The sequence below is a fragment of the Rhyacophila brunnea genome, unplaced genomic scaffold, assembly GCF_057557595.1.
Source record: "Rhyacophila brunnea isolate RB1 unplaced genomic scaffold, BYU_Rbru_1.0 scaffold_15, whole genome shotgun sequence".
Lineage (NCBI taxonomy): Eukaryota > Metazoa > Arthropoda > Insecta > Trichoptera > Rhyacophilidae > Rhyacophila > Rhyacophila brunnea.
This window is the reverse complement of record NW_028232806.1, coordinates 12,110,921-12,130,518: the sequence shown is the minus strand read 5'-3', so window position 1 is coordinate 12,130,518 and position 19,598 is coordinate 12,110,921. Positions and strand designations below refer to the sequence as shown.

General features: G+C 31.9%; 1 protein-coding gene across 1 annotated transcript in view; it reads right to left on the bottom strand.

Annotated features, from left to right (window-relative positions):
* Positions 1 to 5,065: 5,065 nt before the first annotated feature.
* flz (transmembrane serine protease filzig) overlaps positions 5,066 to 19,598 on the bottom strand; it is a 61,672-nt gene continuing 47,139 nt past the window's right edge. The window contains exons 6-9 of the mRNA XM_085943270.1: positions 16,234 to 16,418; positions 14,653 to 14,768; positions 11,490 to 11,609; positions 5,066 to 5,230 (exon numbers count right to left, since the gene is read on the bottom strand). Coding sequence (XP_085799396.1) covers positions 5,066 to 5,230; positions 11,490 to 11,609; positions 14,653 to 14,768; positions 16,234 to 16,418 — 586 coding nt within the window. The remainder of the gene's footprint in view (positions 5,231 to 11,489; positions 11,610 to 14,652; positions 14,769 to 16,233; positions 16,419 to 19,598) is intronic.

The window sequence follows — 19,598 nt, the reverse complement described above, 5'->3', positions numbered from 1 at the left end:
AAAATTTTGTCATTTTTTTGTAATATGCTTTGTAGAGAATATCAAAAATGTATGCCAGCCCTTTACTCTACTTGTATATCGTTAAAGGTCGTCCAGGCTCATGGCTGACTGCACAATAATTCTCCAGACACCTTTATCCTGTACCTTATTTCTCCAACATACATTAACTCTTTTTGTATTATATTGCACGCACGATAACCACACGTCATCTCCTGCGTAGGCGGTCCAGGGGTTGAGGTTCTTCCGGCGGTCCCTCGTGGAGGCTGTGGAAAGTTCTAGATTTCTCGCATCTGACAGCCGTATAGCCATGTATTTTTTAATGAACCATGAATTATTTCAATACAATGAAATAGTTTTAAGAAAACTCGTGCTGGCTTTATTGCTAAAATCATTACTCAAGTAAACATTACATATCTAAAAAAATATATTTCAAAAACACATATCAGATTTTTTTAAAGTTGAACCGTGTAGGACTCGTACAGTGCTTTGGCCTCTAAGCTATTGATCCTTTTATAATTCATATGAAATATTTCTTATAACTACGTTTAAACTAACGTAATTCAAATTCTACCAAGTCAGTAGCCAAACTACTTTGTGATCAATAAAATTAAGGTACCTACTGATGAATGATATTAATAACTTAAATATGACAGAACTTTGACACTAATTAAATTTATTATTGACATTCTTGGACATTTTCTCATTTATTATTTTCTAATCGTTGTCTTTTACTAAGGGTTGCCAACTATTTTTCAATACGTACCTATGTCTTTTTATACTGGACTGGCCGTGTCAGACTACCGATGCCGAAGATCACGTAATTCGTAGGCCAAGAGAATCTATTTCTGCCATCTATACTGCATCGGGTGTTAGAGTACATTATAATAATTCTTGCTGCGAAAAATATGCAACTTTTGTTAGTTTGATAAATCTATAATACCTATGTCCTCTTGGCTTGAGACTGGCATGATCATTGACGTCCCGTGGGGGTAGGCATATTGAGCGTTGTTTGGGGGCGGCAGTTATTTGAAGAACGGCAAATCGAGGAGAATCGTTAGGTATATGTATAAATAGCTACCTAAACTTAGTAACAACAGAAATATCTTTCCATTAAAAAATCAGCTCACTGGTTGGAAACAAAGTGTATTAATTAACATAGAAGGTTTAACAGGACTGTAACTTTTTGTCGGATTCGCGATGTCTAGTTTATTTCCGTTATCCTTGGACGTCATATCCTTGATTACCAGCAATAACACCTGCAGATTTGTGAATCATATTTAAATTATAGGTATAAGTACATACTTATCTAATTTAAAATGTATCCAAAGATATTCTTGCCAGTATCTCCTGAGTTTTGGAAGTTATCAAGTGTATTTTTAAATGCATCTGAAACCGTGGACTAGCAATATTGTCTATTGAAGCAGAGATGGCATTTAAATAAAATTAGATTTAGTGGTAATTATATTTTGTTAGTACCTAATGTATCCATATGACACATTTCTTAGATATTTGAGTCATGAAAGGGTGATAAAAGATACTGTATAAAAAAATGGGTCGGCATTTTGGCCCTGCCTGGGATCGGCATTTTGTCTACGAACGTCACTGGGTATTATATTCTTCTCATTGGTAATATTATCAGCCAAAGAGAACTCCATTGTATGCTGAAACAGTCACGTGTCAAAACCTCTCAATATTCTGATAATTTGTTTTTTAAAGTCCGTTATTCAATAATTGTGTTTTTCTTCATTTGACGATAAAATTGTTTGAACATTTCTCTTATGCAATCATAATACTATTATATAATTAAATATGACCATTCTAAACATTTTTTTCTGAAGTATTGAGAGAATTTTGATTTCTCTTGAATTCTTTTTCCTATCTAATTTAAAAGATAATATATGATTCTGCTATCCAAAGTCCAAATTCAACTCTACTGGAATATTTAATTGTCTTCTTTTTTATTTGACATTGTGACAGGGCTTACCGTTGGTTCTGCATGGACGATTCCAGCGGCTTTACTCAATTGTACCCGCCGCGACAAGAATGTATCGCGACGGGAAAATTGAACTGTTATTACCTTGGTTTTTTCTAAGCAATTGTTTCATCACTTTCCGTCGAAATCACCATTTGTAGTTGTTTAATTTTATATGGAGACATATTTGATTTATAAACACAGAACTGTTTTAATAGTTATTTTATTGTATTACATTTTAAGTGTGTTTAGTATATCTATATAATATTAATTTAGTCACCTATGTGAATTTAATAGTATAAAATAGTTTTACGTCATTCTCGGACAAACACAAGGAACGATTATTCAATTGAGAGATATATTATTGTCAACTGCTTGATTTAAAGATTTGATATCGACTAATAATATAATGTAATATGATGATTTCGACGGACGAGTACTTAATTATCATCTGAGATGGTTAGTTATAAGTATGTTATAATGATAGATGTTACTATATAACTAAGGTAATAATTTCTCAATAATCCCGTCGCGATACATTATTTTCATAGTTGTTACAATGGAATAAAGACACAGGAGTCAAAATGAAACAATACGAAATTATATTTTTTACTGTTTATTTGAAAATAAATATTTCATAACAATAAACTTAACAAATATAACAGTGTACATGTTTATATTATCAAACAAGATTTTTAATTCTACGATTACGTATATAGATACTGTTAAATTTAATAACTTAGGAATCTAAACATACATGAATTATTTATAGTGTCATAATTGCAATAATAAATTAATATATACTAAAAGTCACTAAGTTTTATTTATAAATACAGTTTAATAATATATTAGTAAGTACCTATTCACTATAAATATCTCCGGTACAACAGATAGATCTTACAAAAATATGTTTAGACTTTACCATTAGATATCATGGTATTGGATTTAAATTTCACTTTATAATAATTTCACCGTTAAAAAAATTATAAACGTTCTGGAAATAAAATCTGCATTATACGAACACCAGTGTAAGGCTGAAGTCTTTCAGCTGCAAAATGCAATATTTTGACAGTGAACTATTTTACTCTGAGTATTCACATTAGCATTTTCTCAACTATATAACAGTCTGGTATAGAAACTACGCGATAACCGCAAAATACGGCTTGAATGATGTGAAAGCCAATTTAAATTTATATAAATAGCAAAAAAAGGTATCCAAACATAAATAAATATTATAATATACAATAAGATCTAAATTTAAGCCATTATAAATATTAACCTATGGAAGTATTTACATCGTATTAAATTAGGATTAAAAATTATTCATAATAAATGCATTTTAGGCACATTGACATCTTCAATATGCCAGAAATATACAACCATTCAATTATATTGCACTATTTAATTATGATGTAGTAAAGAAATGAAATTGCTCTGAAATGGTTTTGATTTGGGCCACTGATTTTTTCCGCAGATTTACTACCTATGAATATAGTAGGCGACGCAATCTGAGATGTCGTTGTCGGCCTCTTAAAGATAGGTGCCTATCTCAGGTGCATACGCTTCTAAATATGATTCTGCATCGTGCGCATAATCTGTAATTAGATCAGCACGTCTATTTTTTTATAATATAAAAATATGTCCAGACTATTGAACAAATACAAGTACATTCATGATACTATTTTTTTGTACATACATAATTGGAAGACACGAATTAAGCCATGTGCATCCTGTCTAATTACGGTGAAATTAAATAATAAGTAGTTTTTACAAAATCATTGAATTGCTTCACAATTTACGTTATTTTTTGTTTGTAAACTAAAAGTGTTATTATTGGTTTAGTACATTGGCGCGAATCCAGTGGATGCGGGCTCGAGTCCCACTGGGTGTCGTATTTATATCAAAAAAATATTTTCTGGCAGGTATATATCTGAGGTGTTTTCAAATCATGTATGTTCAACATTGAATTATTGTTCTTTGAATTAAAAAAAATCCTAATTATTTTTTTGTTTTATATAATTAATGTATTCGTTTAATTCTCAGTACTACAATTATTATTTAATAATTTCTTTCGTGCTTTTAAAAAAAACTGTTTTTATCATTCAATTAGACTACCAATTTTCATGGAAAATTTATGTTTTTTCTAAATTCAGAACTAACCATTCATTCATAAATAGATTTAATAACAACTAACACTGTATTATGTTTTAATTATTACAATATTTTAACACTATTTGGCAGTCAAATGCTGGTCAGAAAATATTGAAAATATATCCACTAAATCACAATTAAATTAATCTTATAAATTAATACATAATGTTTTTATAAATTATTTTTACTAAAAATTACAATAATATGACAATGGCCATTATTTTTTTCCTTAAATAGCAATGATTCATTCTAATTTCATCGATGCTAATTTTGTACACTAATATTTCCAACTGCATAATATGCAAAGACATTTACCTAACATCTCTTTCAATGATTGCATACATGGTAAAACAACACAATAAAGATTTTTTTTTAAATCTAAATAATGTCTTCACGTTTCCAAGATATGCAATAAAAAAGGTCGTGTATAACATTGTTGATAAATTATATTTTTTAATAAACGTTTTTCTAACAATGCGTTTCTGAAGTAAGGCTTGATCGCTTAAATAGTCTGCATAAAATTGACCGATACCCATCTGGTTTGACAGTTTAACAACAGCAAAACACAGTCAAAACAAAATGTTTGCAAAGATATTATTGTTTATAAATGACAGTCTATCAAGAAAGATTGTAGTTTCTAGTCAGTTTCAATTTTATTTTTATCTGGTGTGTATGGACCGTTATTTTAGTATAATTTTAAACTTAATTGGTCTATTTATGCTGGGTATCAGTACAAACTACAAGCAGAATGATCATAAGTCACAAATAATAAATGTTACTGTCCTTTAAAATGATACCTTCCTACTACAGTTTGATATTAAATTATTATTCTAAAAATTGTTTTCATTACTAATATTCAATCAAATTTTACATATATTTAGAATTAATTATTGTAGTTTTTGTGGATTCACAATAATCTTTAATATTATGCTAAGGTTTAAATCAATGTACTCCTGTAATGCTCTTCAGCCATGGCTTGTAGAATGTGGTCCTCATATAGACTCCTGGTAAATAGGGCGCAGCACACTTGATTCCATGGGAAACGGTTCCAACCAATTCCCATCGACCGTCGGGACGCTGAAGAGTTAGAGGTCCACCGCTGTCACCCTGAGAGAAACAATCAAACCAAACAATTCAATACAAAGCATATTATTATAGTGAAATATAAATAAACACCAAAAAAAATTTCATATCGTTGACAGTATTATAAACGTACGATTTAAAAAGTACAATTTGTGGAGCGTCCGTAATAACGCGAAGCGGTGAATAGTAATCGGCAATAGTGAACGGCAATCATATAATATATATTAAAATAAAACACAATACGTTCCACATTGTTTAATAATCGCCATAACCGGTATCACCAGCTTCAAAGGGACATTGTCAGTTGATGAATGTCCCATTAATGCTTATTAAATTATGTGGACTACGTACATACTGACACCTCTCAACCCCCAGTACTCTTAAAGAGTACGATAATTCCCAAGGTGATTATTAAACATTTTGATAACACGAGTAAGAATAAAAACACAATGTTTGGCAGCGTCATCTTGATCACTTAACGTAATAAAGGATACAACAATTATTGAGTAAATTATTTATCCCCGTGAGTGGACATATTGTCAGATTGAACCGATCCGTAGAGGGAGGGATGCCTAAATATCTCTAAAATCTAAAAGAATGTCATTCTCTTCAAACGAAGGCCACGATCCGACCACGAGGGAGAAAGCATATTAAGTATAACCAAATTGTACCCTCTTGTAAACAATATGTTACCATCTGCAAGATTTCACTACCTATTAAAACTATCTAAAACTAAACTAATTGTACTGTCGCGGTACCCTGATGTCTTCATTTGGTGATAATACCTACTAAATACGTTTTTCCACGAATAATTCAACGGAACTAAACATACTTATTAAAAGATGCCCGTTATTTGTTTTAATAACAGGGACGTCAGGTGTAATAAGAAACACGTCTTCACGACGTTCATAATATTTTTGTTGATAAAATATGAACAATAATCCGCTAAAAAATCTTTTTTCTCCGCCGCTACGCCAACCTTCGTTCGCTCTTTATATTATTTTATAAAACACATCCACTGCATAATCTAAAAGATAAATGGTGCACGGTCCTTTATTATATGTAATAAATATTATTAAAAATTCTTTGAAATAAACTATGTAAACACCTTTAATTAAATAACCATCGTTATATTATAATATATATAAATCTTTCGGGTACATTATATTACTAATACTAAGACGCCACAATACATACATAAATATCAAATGATAATAGACTTATAACAATTAGTCCATAAACCACAACCCTATTATAAGATCACTGTGTGCTCACTGTTTTAAATAATTAAGCAGTTACTAATTGCCTTCCAATTACGCTTAATTAGTTGGTATTAAATATTTACGTCTGATAATTTTGTATTATTTGTACTCGTGATAGCAATATATTTTTTCCTGAGCGTGTATCGGAAATCGTCTGCCTGGAAGTGGAGGCGAAAAAAAATATTCACGATCATCCCACACAACGGTTTTTCATCCCATTTCAAGCTCTGTGTGTAAGCGTAAAATATGTTTAATATGAAAAAGCGATCATGCGTTTACAATGATCAAGCAAAGTTGGATGATCAAATCTAATAAAGTAGGTAATACACTATTTTTTTTATTCAACGAATAATTCACAAGCTTTGAGAAGGTAATATTCTTTATATTGAACGTATATACTTTGAAAATACCTCAGATATGTACGTACGTAGGTACTAGGAAAAAAAATTATAAACAATAAAAATACTATGCTAAAGGGGACTTGAACTTGTAACGACTGGATTCGCGTCAATATTTTTTTCTAGTAGGTACTTACATATATGAGGTATTTTCAAATTATTCGTGTTCAATAATAAAGTAGATTTTTAGTATATTAAATAAAATGGCAACAGTAGGTAAGTTCTTTAAAAAAAATTAAAAAAATTTACTAGCTTGTTTAAATAAAGTTGCGCGTCGTAAATTGTAATCATTCTTTTATAGTGCAGTTTTCTTCAGAAGTTAAAACTATTTGTAGTTAGATGTAAACTTTAATTATTCAACAGTATAGAGCAGAAACTCTAATCCGTAATATTTGGGAAGAAACATTGTTATCAACGCAAAATGGTTGTTTTTGGTATCTTAGCGATTATTACGTTTGTTGAATATAATAATAAATAGGTTACAGTGTTTGAATAGGTTTGTTTATTTAACAGTAAGTTATCCGGGTACATAAATTATATGCAGGATAAAAACACCCACATCTAAATCTATTAGTTTTTGACTTCAGTAGTTAAATTGAATTTACGTGTTTCTTTTAAATGAAAATTGTAAACAAGAGCAAGAAAATAATGGCTTACAACCATAAGCCATTAAAATATGGGGATATATAAATCGTAGAACCGTTTGTTAAATACATGAATAAAGCAAAAAAAAATGGTAAAATTAAATAAAATTAAAAGTATTACAAATCACAAACTTTACCATTATGTTCATAACTAACTTTCTTAAAACTTTCTGTAACAATAAAAAGTTTTCGTTTCATTAATCATTCCCTCCCTAAAGCCGCCTACTTCAGATTTTTAGGAGATAGTCATTTCAATAATTTCAATTGCAAACGAGTTTTGTCATAGGATTTTTAATTTTTATATTATTTATATTTTGTATAATTATTATACCATAATCATTGGCTTAAAAATCCGATGTGGACCTTGGCCTAACTCCAGAGGAGGTTCTCAATAGTTTTTTTTGCAAGAAATGCTTGTTAGACATTCACCTTTATATTGTAAGGCTGTAGTCAGGGGCCGATTACGCCGGCGGTAAACGGAAACAATTTTAAAAGCTAATTTCCTAAGTGCAAAATGGTTGCGAAACATATATTATATATGAGGCCTCTGGAAACAAAAACGGCAGTGTCAATTTTCGCAATATGTTGGCGAGTCATTAAAAATGTCTTACATCTTTCTTATATGTATAATTTCTGAAAAAAGTATTTTCAAATGTTGTTTGTATACTAATAATAATATATAACATTTGAAAATATTTTTTTTTTTCAGAAATTATACATATAAGAAAGATGAAAGACATTTTTAATGACTCGCCAACATATTGCAAAAATGGAGACTGCCTGCCGGTTTTGTTTCCAGAGCCCTCATATGGAAAATCATAAACAACGAATGCATATATAGATTACAATTCTAATCAGACACTTAGAACTGTTAAATGAGATCATACGTAATAATTTATGGTGCCTTGCCTTGTTGTATTTATTACATTTCTATCGCACTCCAAGCTATTCAATTTTTGACAATGTAATTTAGTCAGCTACATATCAATGATATGTTTTTAAAATAAGAATATTACATAATATTGTTTTGGGCTGATTATCTTAAATAAATTTCCGGGCTGATCCCATGTCACTGACTTGCCTTGGCTATAGTGCTCACGATGATTAAAACATTACCTTAATTAATTAACAGAATACACTTGAAATATGCTTGTGTTTCCACGATACTTACATTATTTTTTTATTTATTTTATTCATTCAAGAAAGTGTGCTCTTGTAAACCAGCGCCGTAGGAATGAGAAAAGTGTTGACGTCATAGAACACCTGAGTCTGTCTGAATTGAGTACAAAGTGCTTTTCCACATAGCCGCCTACATTCACCATGCTATGTACGTTCTACTATGACTAGCAGAATAACCACGCACAAGGACCTCCATAACAATAGACGATTATATCAATACAATAATAAAATATATTATAACAATCAACAATAAGTATTAATTGAAAATATATCGTCATAAAATTCATAAATTTTAAAGTTTTTTATTTTTAAAACCATTTAACGCCAAAATAAATTTAATATGTAATCTATACTAATTAACAAAATTGAAGTGCTGTCTGTATGTCCATTTCTATTCTATTCAGTTATGATATTCTGTGCTGATAGAATCCTCGTGATTGGTGTCTAGATATAAATGAAAAAAACTTGTACGTCGTCGATTTATTTTTCGAAATAATTGACTTTTAAAATTTCTTTATTCAATATCTCTAAATAAACTCTCGTTATTTGATATCTCTAATTAAACAAAATAAATTTAAATAGAATGAAACAAAATCGTGAGCCTGTCAATTACTATACGATGCTACATATAAATCACATCTGAGCAATGCCGGGTACTTTGTTAAGTACGTCGATAATAAGTATCATTATAACGTGACTTATAGCAGATAAAATTTGAATATTAAAAAGTGATATTTATAGATATTTTAATATTTTTTTTATCTTTAAAGTAATTACATTAAGTAATAATGCTATGTAGATATAGAAAAAAACTGATCTTAGGTTCTTAATGTCTGTTTCATATATCATTTGAGTATTTATACCACTCAGTGCTGAAGTTGTACAAAATATATTTTTTTACTACGTATATGGAAAGCACAATGATTGTGTACCTACATCGATCTTAAATACACATCAAACACGTATAAAATCATCTCATTGTTTTCTTTGTGTTACTCAAATAAGTAGGATAAGAGAAATCTCCTGTCATATTTCATGTCAGGTGAACTGCTTGAGTTTGTAATGTTCACTCCGATGATCTCGAAGAACAAAGCCAGCAGAGCGTTTTCTAGACTGGAACCAGTCTCGAATATAGAATATGGAAAACCCTCAATAGACTAAAAAGCCATAGTTGGTCACGCCTGAGATAATATGCAATTCTTCATGTGACAAGCTAAACCATTCAAGTATTAAAATCTCTTACATACACTCTACATCTCGTTAGTGCGTAGTATCCTTGAATATGGGTCAATTACCTAATTTACTTAATATTATGATCCTCATAGGGTCGAATATAATGATATAACGTATATGACGTGTAAAATTAAAATACCACTGGCATGTTTTTTAGATTATTAGTTGATTTTAGACGATTTTAGAGATTTTAGAAGGGCTGAAAATGTCACAGCAAGACAGCATGTTTATTTCAATTAAATGCCTTCATAAATGCGGCCCTCGTGGTGCAATGCATAAGGCGCTGGTCTTCCATCCCGGAGTTATGGGCTCGATTCCCGGTGAGGTCAAAATATATTTACATAATCTAATATGTAAATTCCTAAAGCCTGGGAGTTTTACCACTATTATTGGGTTTCACGGCCTGTTGTGGTGTTTAATAAAGAAACAAAAACTCATACAAGTTAAGTAGGTAATAAATATGGTGTTATGTTTGCTAACTTATGAAGCGATAGTCGCAAATTGGAAAAAAAACCAACATGACAAAGAAGGCTCATGTAAATAAATGAATTTAATTTTGAATCTGCCAGTGGATCGTCCCAGGCTGATGATGATGCGTGAATAATAATATATACCTACCAGGCAATATTGTTATCTACGGAAAATTTTCAGATAAGTTTTCATCCGCGCGGCCTTAAAATGTCTAAAAGTTGCTTATAACTTAGGTAGGTAGAACGTTTCGAGAGTTAATTTAGTACTTACATTTAAAATTCAGTTTATCCTCTTTTGAAATATGAGTTTTGCGAGGAGATCCAGGCCATATGTGCTCAGTAATTACCTACTCAGATTCTAAGCCATACCTTTATCGACCACCTACGCGTGTCCCTCGGAGACTAAATTCTTTCGAAATATTATGTAGTAAAAGATAATATTTTGAGGCTTTGTAAAAAATCTTTTTTATGTAGGTTGAAAGTAGTAATGCTAACGAAATTATTGGGTATGTAATCGTAATCAATATATTTCTAGAAACTTTTATTAGTGGCATCACACTTAGAATAAACAGTAAAGATAATATTCAATTCAAAAATAGTATTTAAAATAAACTGAAAGTATTTCGTTAATTTTGATATTTTTAGACTTTTAGAGTAAAGCTGAATAGTTATATTCATTAATTGATGCGCTTTACTATAATCTCCATCCGACAGTCAATCTAAGTTAGTGTTATCATGCAATGTTCTCTCAGTTATGATATTTATCATTTATATATCAAGATTAATATTATAACTAACGTCCAGGGTCAAAATAATTGTACTGATGTATAATAATTCTTGAAGACAACTATTCGTTGTGATGTGTCTATAATCTTTTGAAGAAATTTTGGTTTAATGTTCATTTATGTTGTCAGAATGGTGCGCGGAGAATTCTATGTAGTGCGCGACAACATATCAGATATAAAGAATGTTTTGCAAACTTAAAAAAATGTATTTTAAAACCTTACATAATATATGTTGAGTTACCACCACGTTGTCCAAATTGTCCATCTCGTAATGAACCAAAGCCATAAACTTATATTTAAAATACCACTCACCTCGCACGAGTCCTTCTGCCCGTTGGCATATCCTGCGCAGAGGAAGGAGTTAAGGATAACCTTGGAGTGGCCAGCGGTCTGGAACATCTCTTGGCAGACACTGTTTTCTATCACAGGAACCTAGAATTTAAAATATCACTATAATATTTTAAAAATTGACACATCGGTTAGCGCTAGAGAAATGTGTAGGTATATAAAAAATGTATTATTCCAACAGCGATCTGTTTTTACATTTTTCTCTTCGATATCGAAGTCGTTTTTCTGGAATCTCAAATACTGGGATCCCACTCATTCCATTGATCCCGAAATCTCAGGATTGAAAATACAAGACATCCGGGATTTCGATATCTACACAATAATATACCTATCACGTGGTTTTTATTTGAATAATCGAACTTTTTATCAATGTTAGCAGGTAACTTGAAAGAAATTGCCAATTTCTTAATATAAATATATAAAAAAAAATATTTAACACTTTTTAGATTAGGTTTTTTAACAGGTAGGTATAGAAAAAATATTCAATTTCAATTTCAATTTTAATTTCAATTTTAATTTATTTTACATATTGTGGACATTACAAATTATAAGTTTAAGACGTTCACAACATGACATTTAGAAACAAAGAAATATTATTAAAACAGTATTATGTAATACTGTAATTATGCAATATTAAGTTATTCTACAGTATAAATGTGTAAATACAAAAAATATGAAGTATATAGGTACAAGGAAGTACACCGGATGAGTTAAGCAGACCCTATTTTAAGAATTTATAAAATAACATCCACCTATACTCATTCTCACGTGGATGGAATATATCAACATCCGAAGCAATTTGGTTGAACAGAGTTATTGCCCTCCCAATTGGCATCACCAATGGCAGGTTAGTTCTGCTCCTCGGGAGAACAAACAACCGATGCTCCCGATTTCTAAGATAGTTATCAGGGACACACAAGTCAATATTACCAAAAATGGCAGAGTTCTCATTCACACCACGTATTAGTCGAAAAAAATACGTCATTATTGTTATTTATTTAAAATTCTGTATAATAATTCGTTAGTATAACAGGGGGAATAATTACAGCGCTCGAAATAGAAAAGTTTATGAACCGGAGCACTCTACAATTTTCTGAAGATATTAACATAGCTATAAAATTTATGTGTATGTGTGTTCGATTTTTCGTTATATGGCCTATTATCTAGCCCATGCGTCAAATTATTTTTTCCGCCAGACGGAGGGATAATTTTACCGATTTCACGATGCGCTTTGGTCCATTTCGTGCCCTGGGATAATATCTAATGGCGGTTTAGGTAAATGGATGCTTGGGGCGTTGACAAGTTTGGAGACCCCCTAACTAAAAAAAATATGTGTTTACAAACTATATGACATAGCTATGTTGCTAAGCAGCTAAGTTGCTAATATGACAATAGCTATGTTGCTAAGATTTTGTTACACATTGATTGACCAATTATTATATGTAATTTTTTTTTACTATGAATCTGAAAATACACATCCTTTAAAGATCTTCATACTTTTTGATAAATTTGACGACCACCTCATCTGCTTCGTGGAAAACTGCCACAGGCAATAGATAAAGAGTATGTTAAAGAAATGTCATTGATAGTAAATCTTGACAAACATGGAAACTTTTCGAAATTTCGGGGGGAAACATATTTATTTTTTGTCATTAGCAAAAAGTCATTAGCAACACTGAAAAAATATACAAAACCTTCTCATGTCTTTTCATTATTAACAAAACTACAACATTCAAAATTCTATTTAGGATTACGATCCTCAATCACCCTAAATGGTCAATTACAACGGATATTACTAATCTCGTTCAGCGACGTAACGGTTCTAATATGATTTAACAATTCTAAAGCTAGGTACGACGGTTCTGATTATTCTCGCCAAATTGACGTCAAACGTGAGATAAATTTAATACAGGCTAGTGCCATACAGGCTAAATATTAAACCTTCGTTAAGTACGCAGCTACCTGTTTTATATTTTATGCTGTTTATGTTGTATTTATTATAATGGGATTCGTCGATTCCAAGAACTTTGCGTCTCTCTTTATTTGCCTACTTAAGCACTAATTACTTGTTAGCGCGCATGTCCAATATTTTATAATTCATGGTTTGTTCTTTATGATTTATGATTTTACTTGTCTATGACTGACTCACATTTAAAATAAATAATTACCAAAGTATAAAGAGTAATACTAACAACCCAACAACTGGAATAAATAATAAGTACTGGTACAGCAATCAGGTATTTATTATATTCATTATTTTACATATAAATCTAATTTAAGTAGTAATTCATAAAAAGGTGGCACCAGTATGGCAGATATAAGTATTGACTTCTTATTTAGGATGTGTTGAAAATCAGGCTTGTATTACTATATAAATATAAATAGTATATACAAGCCAGTATAATAATATACATGAATAATTGATAATATAAATAATGTCACTTCAAGTATATAATATTCAAAAAGATTCTCAATCAGGCATCCGCAAGAATTTAGTCTAATCTAATGACTTGCTAATAAATCAGTGAAATATGATGTATATTAAAACAAAATCATCCAAACTCATATAGGTATCTAAACAATATCTTTTTAGCCAATAAACTAGATGTAAAATTATCTGTTCTCTTATATATTATATAAATTATATATATAATAGCCTGATAAAAATAATTAATAGAAAAATCTCGCCCACCGCATTCCGGGTGATAGTTTTACCGGTTCAAACCACATTCTGTCCAAGATTTTTTCTAAAGTGTATTCTTCTGAGGCTGTTCCAAATTATAAAGATTTAATGAAAAACGTTGGATTCTTAATTCATGTGTTTTAAATAAATTAATATAATTCAGTTAATTCAAGATTTTAAAACTATTTAACTACACTTATACAAGATTTAAGAATGTATCATTCTTTTTTGAACATAACCTAATATTTTTTATATATTATATTATGTTTTCCCGAAGATTGTACAAAACATTTATGTGTTAATCAAAAAAGGCTCGGAATCACTAAGGCTCAGACACCAATACAAAATATTTGACTTAAAAGTTTTCTTGTACTAGACGATAGTTCACACGGGAAATATCAAGAAACGTCTAAGAATGAGGAACGTATTTATTTTTGTGTTTACCTGAACTTCTTGGAGAATCGATGGAACACCTCCCGCATACTTCAATCTCCCCCATCCAGTGACTGTTGCAACTCTTCCTCGGAAGTCAGCATCATCGGGAGGCATGCAAATAGGCACTTGAAACACACATAATTTAAGATTAAATATACTTTAAAAAATGATTAAAACACCTATTTATGTGATCAGATAGTAGTGATTATCAGGGACACCATGCCAAGAGTCGCTGCTGCCCAGCTACAACCCCAAAATTTCCGCCCCTCCAAAAATAGTAGATAAACACAATACATGTATATAAAATTTAAAATACTTAATTATTTTACTTTCATCAAAACGTTACTTATGAATTTTAAACTTTATGCTTATGAATTTACTTTTAACAAAACTTATGACTATTACAAAACTATTAGCCCGGTCACTTGTATAAACTAGTCTCGACCGCAACTCGTGGAATTTGTCGATGTGATTTTGTTGTCATTCATAAAACATATTATATGTTACTTAATGTATTGCCGCACATAGCGTCGGACGACATTTTCGGTAGTAAAAAGGCACCTGTAGGTTTATGTAATACATTTCACTCAACATGCGCCACAGGTAGAATAGCAAAATATAAATATAAAGATGCTATTTTTTTCATTCGTTTCGGCTAGGTAGCCGCGTGACGTCACTGTCCCGACATATTCTTGCCTATGCGAGCGGTAGAGTGTTGCAACATTGCCATGGTTTTGATTTAAGATCGTGTCAGGCAAATCGATTGTATGTGTGCGGCCAGACTTAAATATATATAGCATTCCGAATTATATCGTATTCCAATTTGAAACTATTGACGCTCATGGTGCACGAAGCACAATTTACGTTTTTTACTATCTGTGAAACAAACTCATGAGAGAAATTGATTTTTCTTCAAATATTGTATTTTTCATTTTCTGACGCCATTTGACATAGGTACAAAGATTTTTTTCAGAAACGTTTTATTTATGCCATGACACTGATCAATCGGAAAAAATGCTTTTTGGTATTTCGTACACAACTTTAATACATTAGTCATACCTTGGAGATATCAGTCTCCTAAATAAGAATGTAAATATTTTTTTGTATATTTCGCTTTAACTCTTCGATTTTTTCAGCCCTATTGTGACTGGTGAGTACCGCCATTTGGCAGTAGGCAACCTATGAAAGTATTTATTGCACTCCATCTAAGATTCAACTTCTGCCACCGTCCGAATTCTACCGCCCGGGTATTTCGTACCTCCAACACCCCGCTTGGCGTGCCACTGATGACTATGACAATTAAGATAATATGTTATAGTTATAATCACTTACTTTTTAAGTAGCTATATAATGCGCTAATATAAACACGACCTTGTTAATCTCGCTAAACGATTAATCTAAATACCAAAATGGATTTTTCCTGTCCAGAAAATTGTAGGTACGCAGTTTGGTTTACCATGAAATGTTGTATCGGACACATAATATGTCTATATAGCTTTTGTAAAACTATCATTTGATTATGGGCCCGAATATTTTTTTGGAGGGGTGTTCTTCTACTGGCGATAACTGCTGTAATGTAAATAATCTCACCAATATGCGTGTCGTACGTGACAGGCGTGTCTAGTTCCAATAATGCGAGATCATTCTCGAAGGTTGCAGCGTCATACTGACGATGGACGATGACTCTTCGGACGTTCTTCGTTACAGACCGTTTCGACTCCAGTTCACCAGATATGTCGTACTCGCCTAACACTGCTACTAGAGATGCCAGGAATCTGAAAAATGTGCAACAGTATATTAATACATTGTAACTAGAGAATCCAATCCCGAGCCAAAATTCTGATCCCGGGATTTCCGGATTACAATTTGACGATTCCGGGATCCCGGGGCTGGTCCCGGATTGGCATTTTTTTCCATTGTTAATATAAAAATTTTATATTTACAAATAACATTGATAAAATCGGTCAAAAATAAATCTAGTATAATTTATACTATTTAAGACATTTATTGCTAATATTGTATACGTTCAATCTTGGAAATACATAAGTTTAATGGAGTAAATAATATTGTAATATAAATAATAATGTGAATTTAATATGAGATTGCTGTTTCTGATAGTAAAGCAAATCATGGTGTACTTATGGCCTTTCCGCTTCATAATTCTAATTAGTCAGCCAAATATGAAAGTGCCGTAAAACGTATGAGATCATGGTGGAATTACTTTGTCAATAGTGCGAAGGGTCTAGGACGATTTGGCACCGTGAACTGGCCTCCGCCGATTGGCCTCCGGTAATTGGCCGCCGGTACAATCGGACACCGTCCCAATTGGACGCCGACCCAATTCGGCGCCGACCCAATTGGCCTCCGGGAGGATTGGACGCCGCACAGTTGAATTAAATGCGCAAAGGAATAGACGTACGTTACGATTTGTTGGAGTAAATAAGCAAGTCAGTTTAATATGCTTCATCTTCTCAGTAGTCGTACCTTATACATTTCGCGCTTGACACATTTTTAATATAGATTGAGAATAATTATTATGCCTTATGATGTTTATTAAAAGAAAATAATTCTTCCCTCGTTAAAACTTAAAGATGTGCATAATCAATTAATTTATTGTCTATACATGGGTACTTATTTATATTTACAACAAATATTAAAAATAATGTTAGATGTTAGAATGAAAATTACATTATATTTCAGCGTTTCATCGACTTAATATTATAATAAAGCTTAAACATGTATATTATTATGCATAAATGCGTATTTTAAGATAGTATGAAATTACAAACAAAATATTAAGTAAGTTCTGCTAAGTATAAATGTTTCAGTAGTCTGATTGATAAACTACTTAGGTACTGGGTGCCGGACGAAATCCCGAAAAAAAAAATACAAACATCAATAATTGCGCAATTTTTGCAAGAGACACAAAAACCCATTTTTTGTGGAAATATAACAAAAATGTAAAATACAAACATCAATAATTGCGCAACCGCAAATTGCGCAATCGCAAATTGCGCAATTTTTACAAGAGACACAAAATCCATTCGTTCTACAAAATAGTCTCTCCTGAAAAAAATTGCGCAATCGGAAAAACCCATTTTCCGCAAAAATGGGATTTGTCTCTCTTACAAAAATTGCGCTCACGATTGCGCAATTATTGATGATTGTATTTTTTTATTTTTCGGGATTTCGGTCATTCTGGATTTCAGCATTCGGGATTTCGGCCTGAAGTACCCATGTATAGACAATAAATTAATTGATTATGCACATCTTTAAGTTTTAACGAGGGAAGAATTATTTTCTTTTAATAAACATCATAAGGCATAATAATTATTCTCAATCTATATTAAAAATGTGTCAAGCGCGAAATGTATAAGGTACGACTACTCAGAAGATAGAAGCATATTAAACTGACTTGCTTATTTACTCCAACAAATCGTAACGTACGTCTATTCCTTTGCGCATTTAATTCAACTGTGCGGCGTCCAATCCTCCCGGAGGTCAATTGGGTCGGCGTCGAATTGGGTCGGCGTCCAATTGGGTCGGCGTCCGATTGTACCGGCGGCCAATTACCGGAGGCCAATCGGCGGAGGCCAGTTCGCGGTGCCAAATCGTCCCATTCCCCCGCACCCATGACTAGTTTACTATTTCATCTAGTTCGAATTATGCGTGGTGTAAAAATATGATAACTCCACCCTTCTTGTGAGCCTGTGTCCCTGACAATAAAATTATCGTGAGCAACAGTTGTTTGTTGTCTTAAAATGCAAAACCACACAGCCATTTTTGCGATATACCTGCACCTGGTGAATTTTGATACTACGCTATCAAATTATATGCGCCAACTCCCTATGAGATGGATTGTCACATTTTGCCTTGAAATCTGTATTCACTAATTGGTCAATTAAGAATAAACTTCAATTTCATACTGACAAAACTTTATTACGTTTTATTGAGGACAAGATCTTCAATTAAATATAACTAATTAAAAAAACTCATTAAAGCGTCAATCTGAGGTGAAAGAAGATATTAGCATATTTTTTTACTTTCGATTATCTTTTTATTCGCACCTCAACAGCTCCACGTGCAGGTAAGATTCTAAGATTCATCATGCGTCAAGCTAAACCATTAAAGAATCCAAATGTCGTTTGTCACTCGACGCCTAGTGTTCTTGAATATGGGTCAATTATCTGAAGTCCTTATGAAAAATCTTACAAGCTTACTTTAGAACGCCCCGAGAAAAATAATATTATCTTCGATGTTTTCATTTTAACTCATAATATAGGTAATTATTTACCTTTCGGCAATTCGTCAAACGATTATTTTCCGACTGCCTTTCTTCGGGGCGTGCTCGCTTTTCACTATCTTAAATCTTGTATGTCACTTCCGCTACTAAGATATTTTTGCTTGCTGTTACCTTTAGGGATGTTTTTCAATCCTGACGTCTTAACAAAAACGTTGCTTTATTTCCAATCTTGATCTGTATGTTTTTGACTACTACCTAAGATGTTGAGATAATCAGTTTATATTTTCCTAAGGCTGAGAACTTTTTTTTTTCGACCATGTCCGATCCTAATAGGATCATATGGGCCTCCACAGAGTAAAGGTTTGTATTGACAGATTTTGTTTTTTACGAGAAATGGATGTCAGAAACATGCTCAACCTATTAGGTCCATACCCTGACACCACAAATTGAAAAATAATATGTGTACTTGCCAGGCCCAGGATTCGAACCTAGGACCTACGGCGTTATAGTCCAACGCTTAAGCCGCGCGGCCACCGTGGGCAGAGGACTACCCTCACCCAAATCGCTTCAGATATCGATGTATTCCACTAATGAGAGAATGATTTTAGATGGACATTGTTTTTATTTTTATGTTAAAGACTTAGTATACTTCCGTGTAATTATGTATATATGTTACGCCGAATGTGCGAAATTGAATATTACATGAAATGGG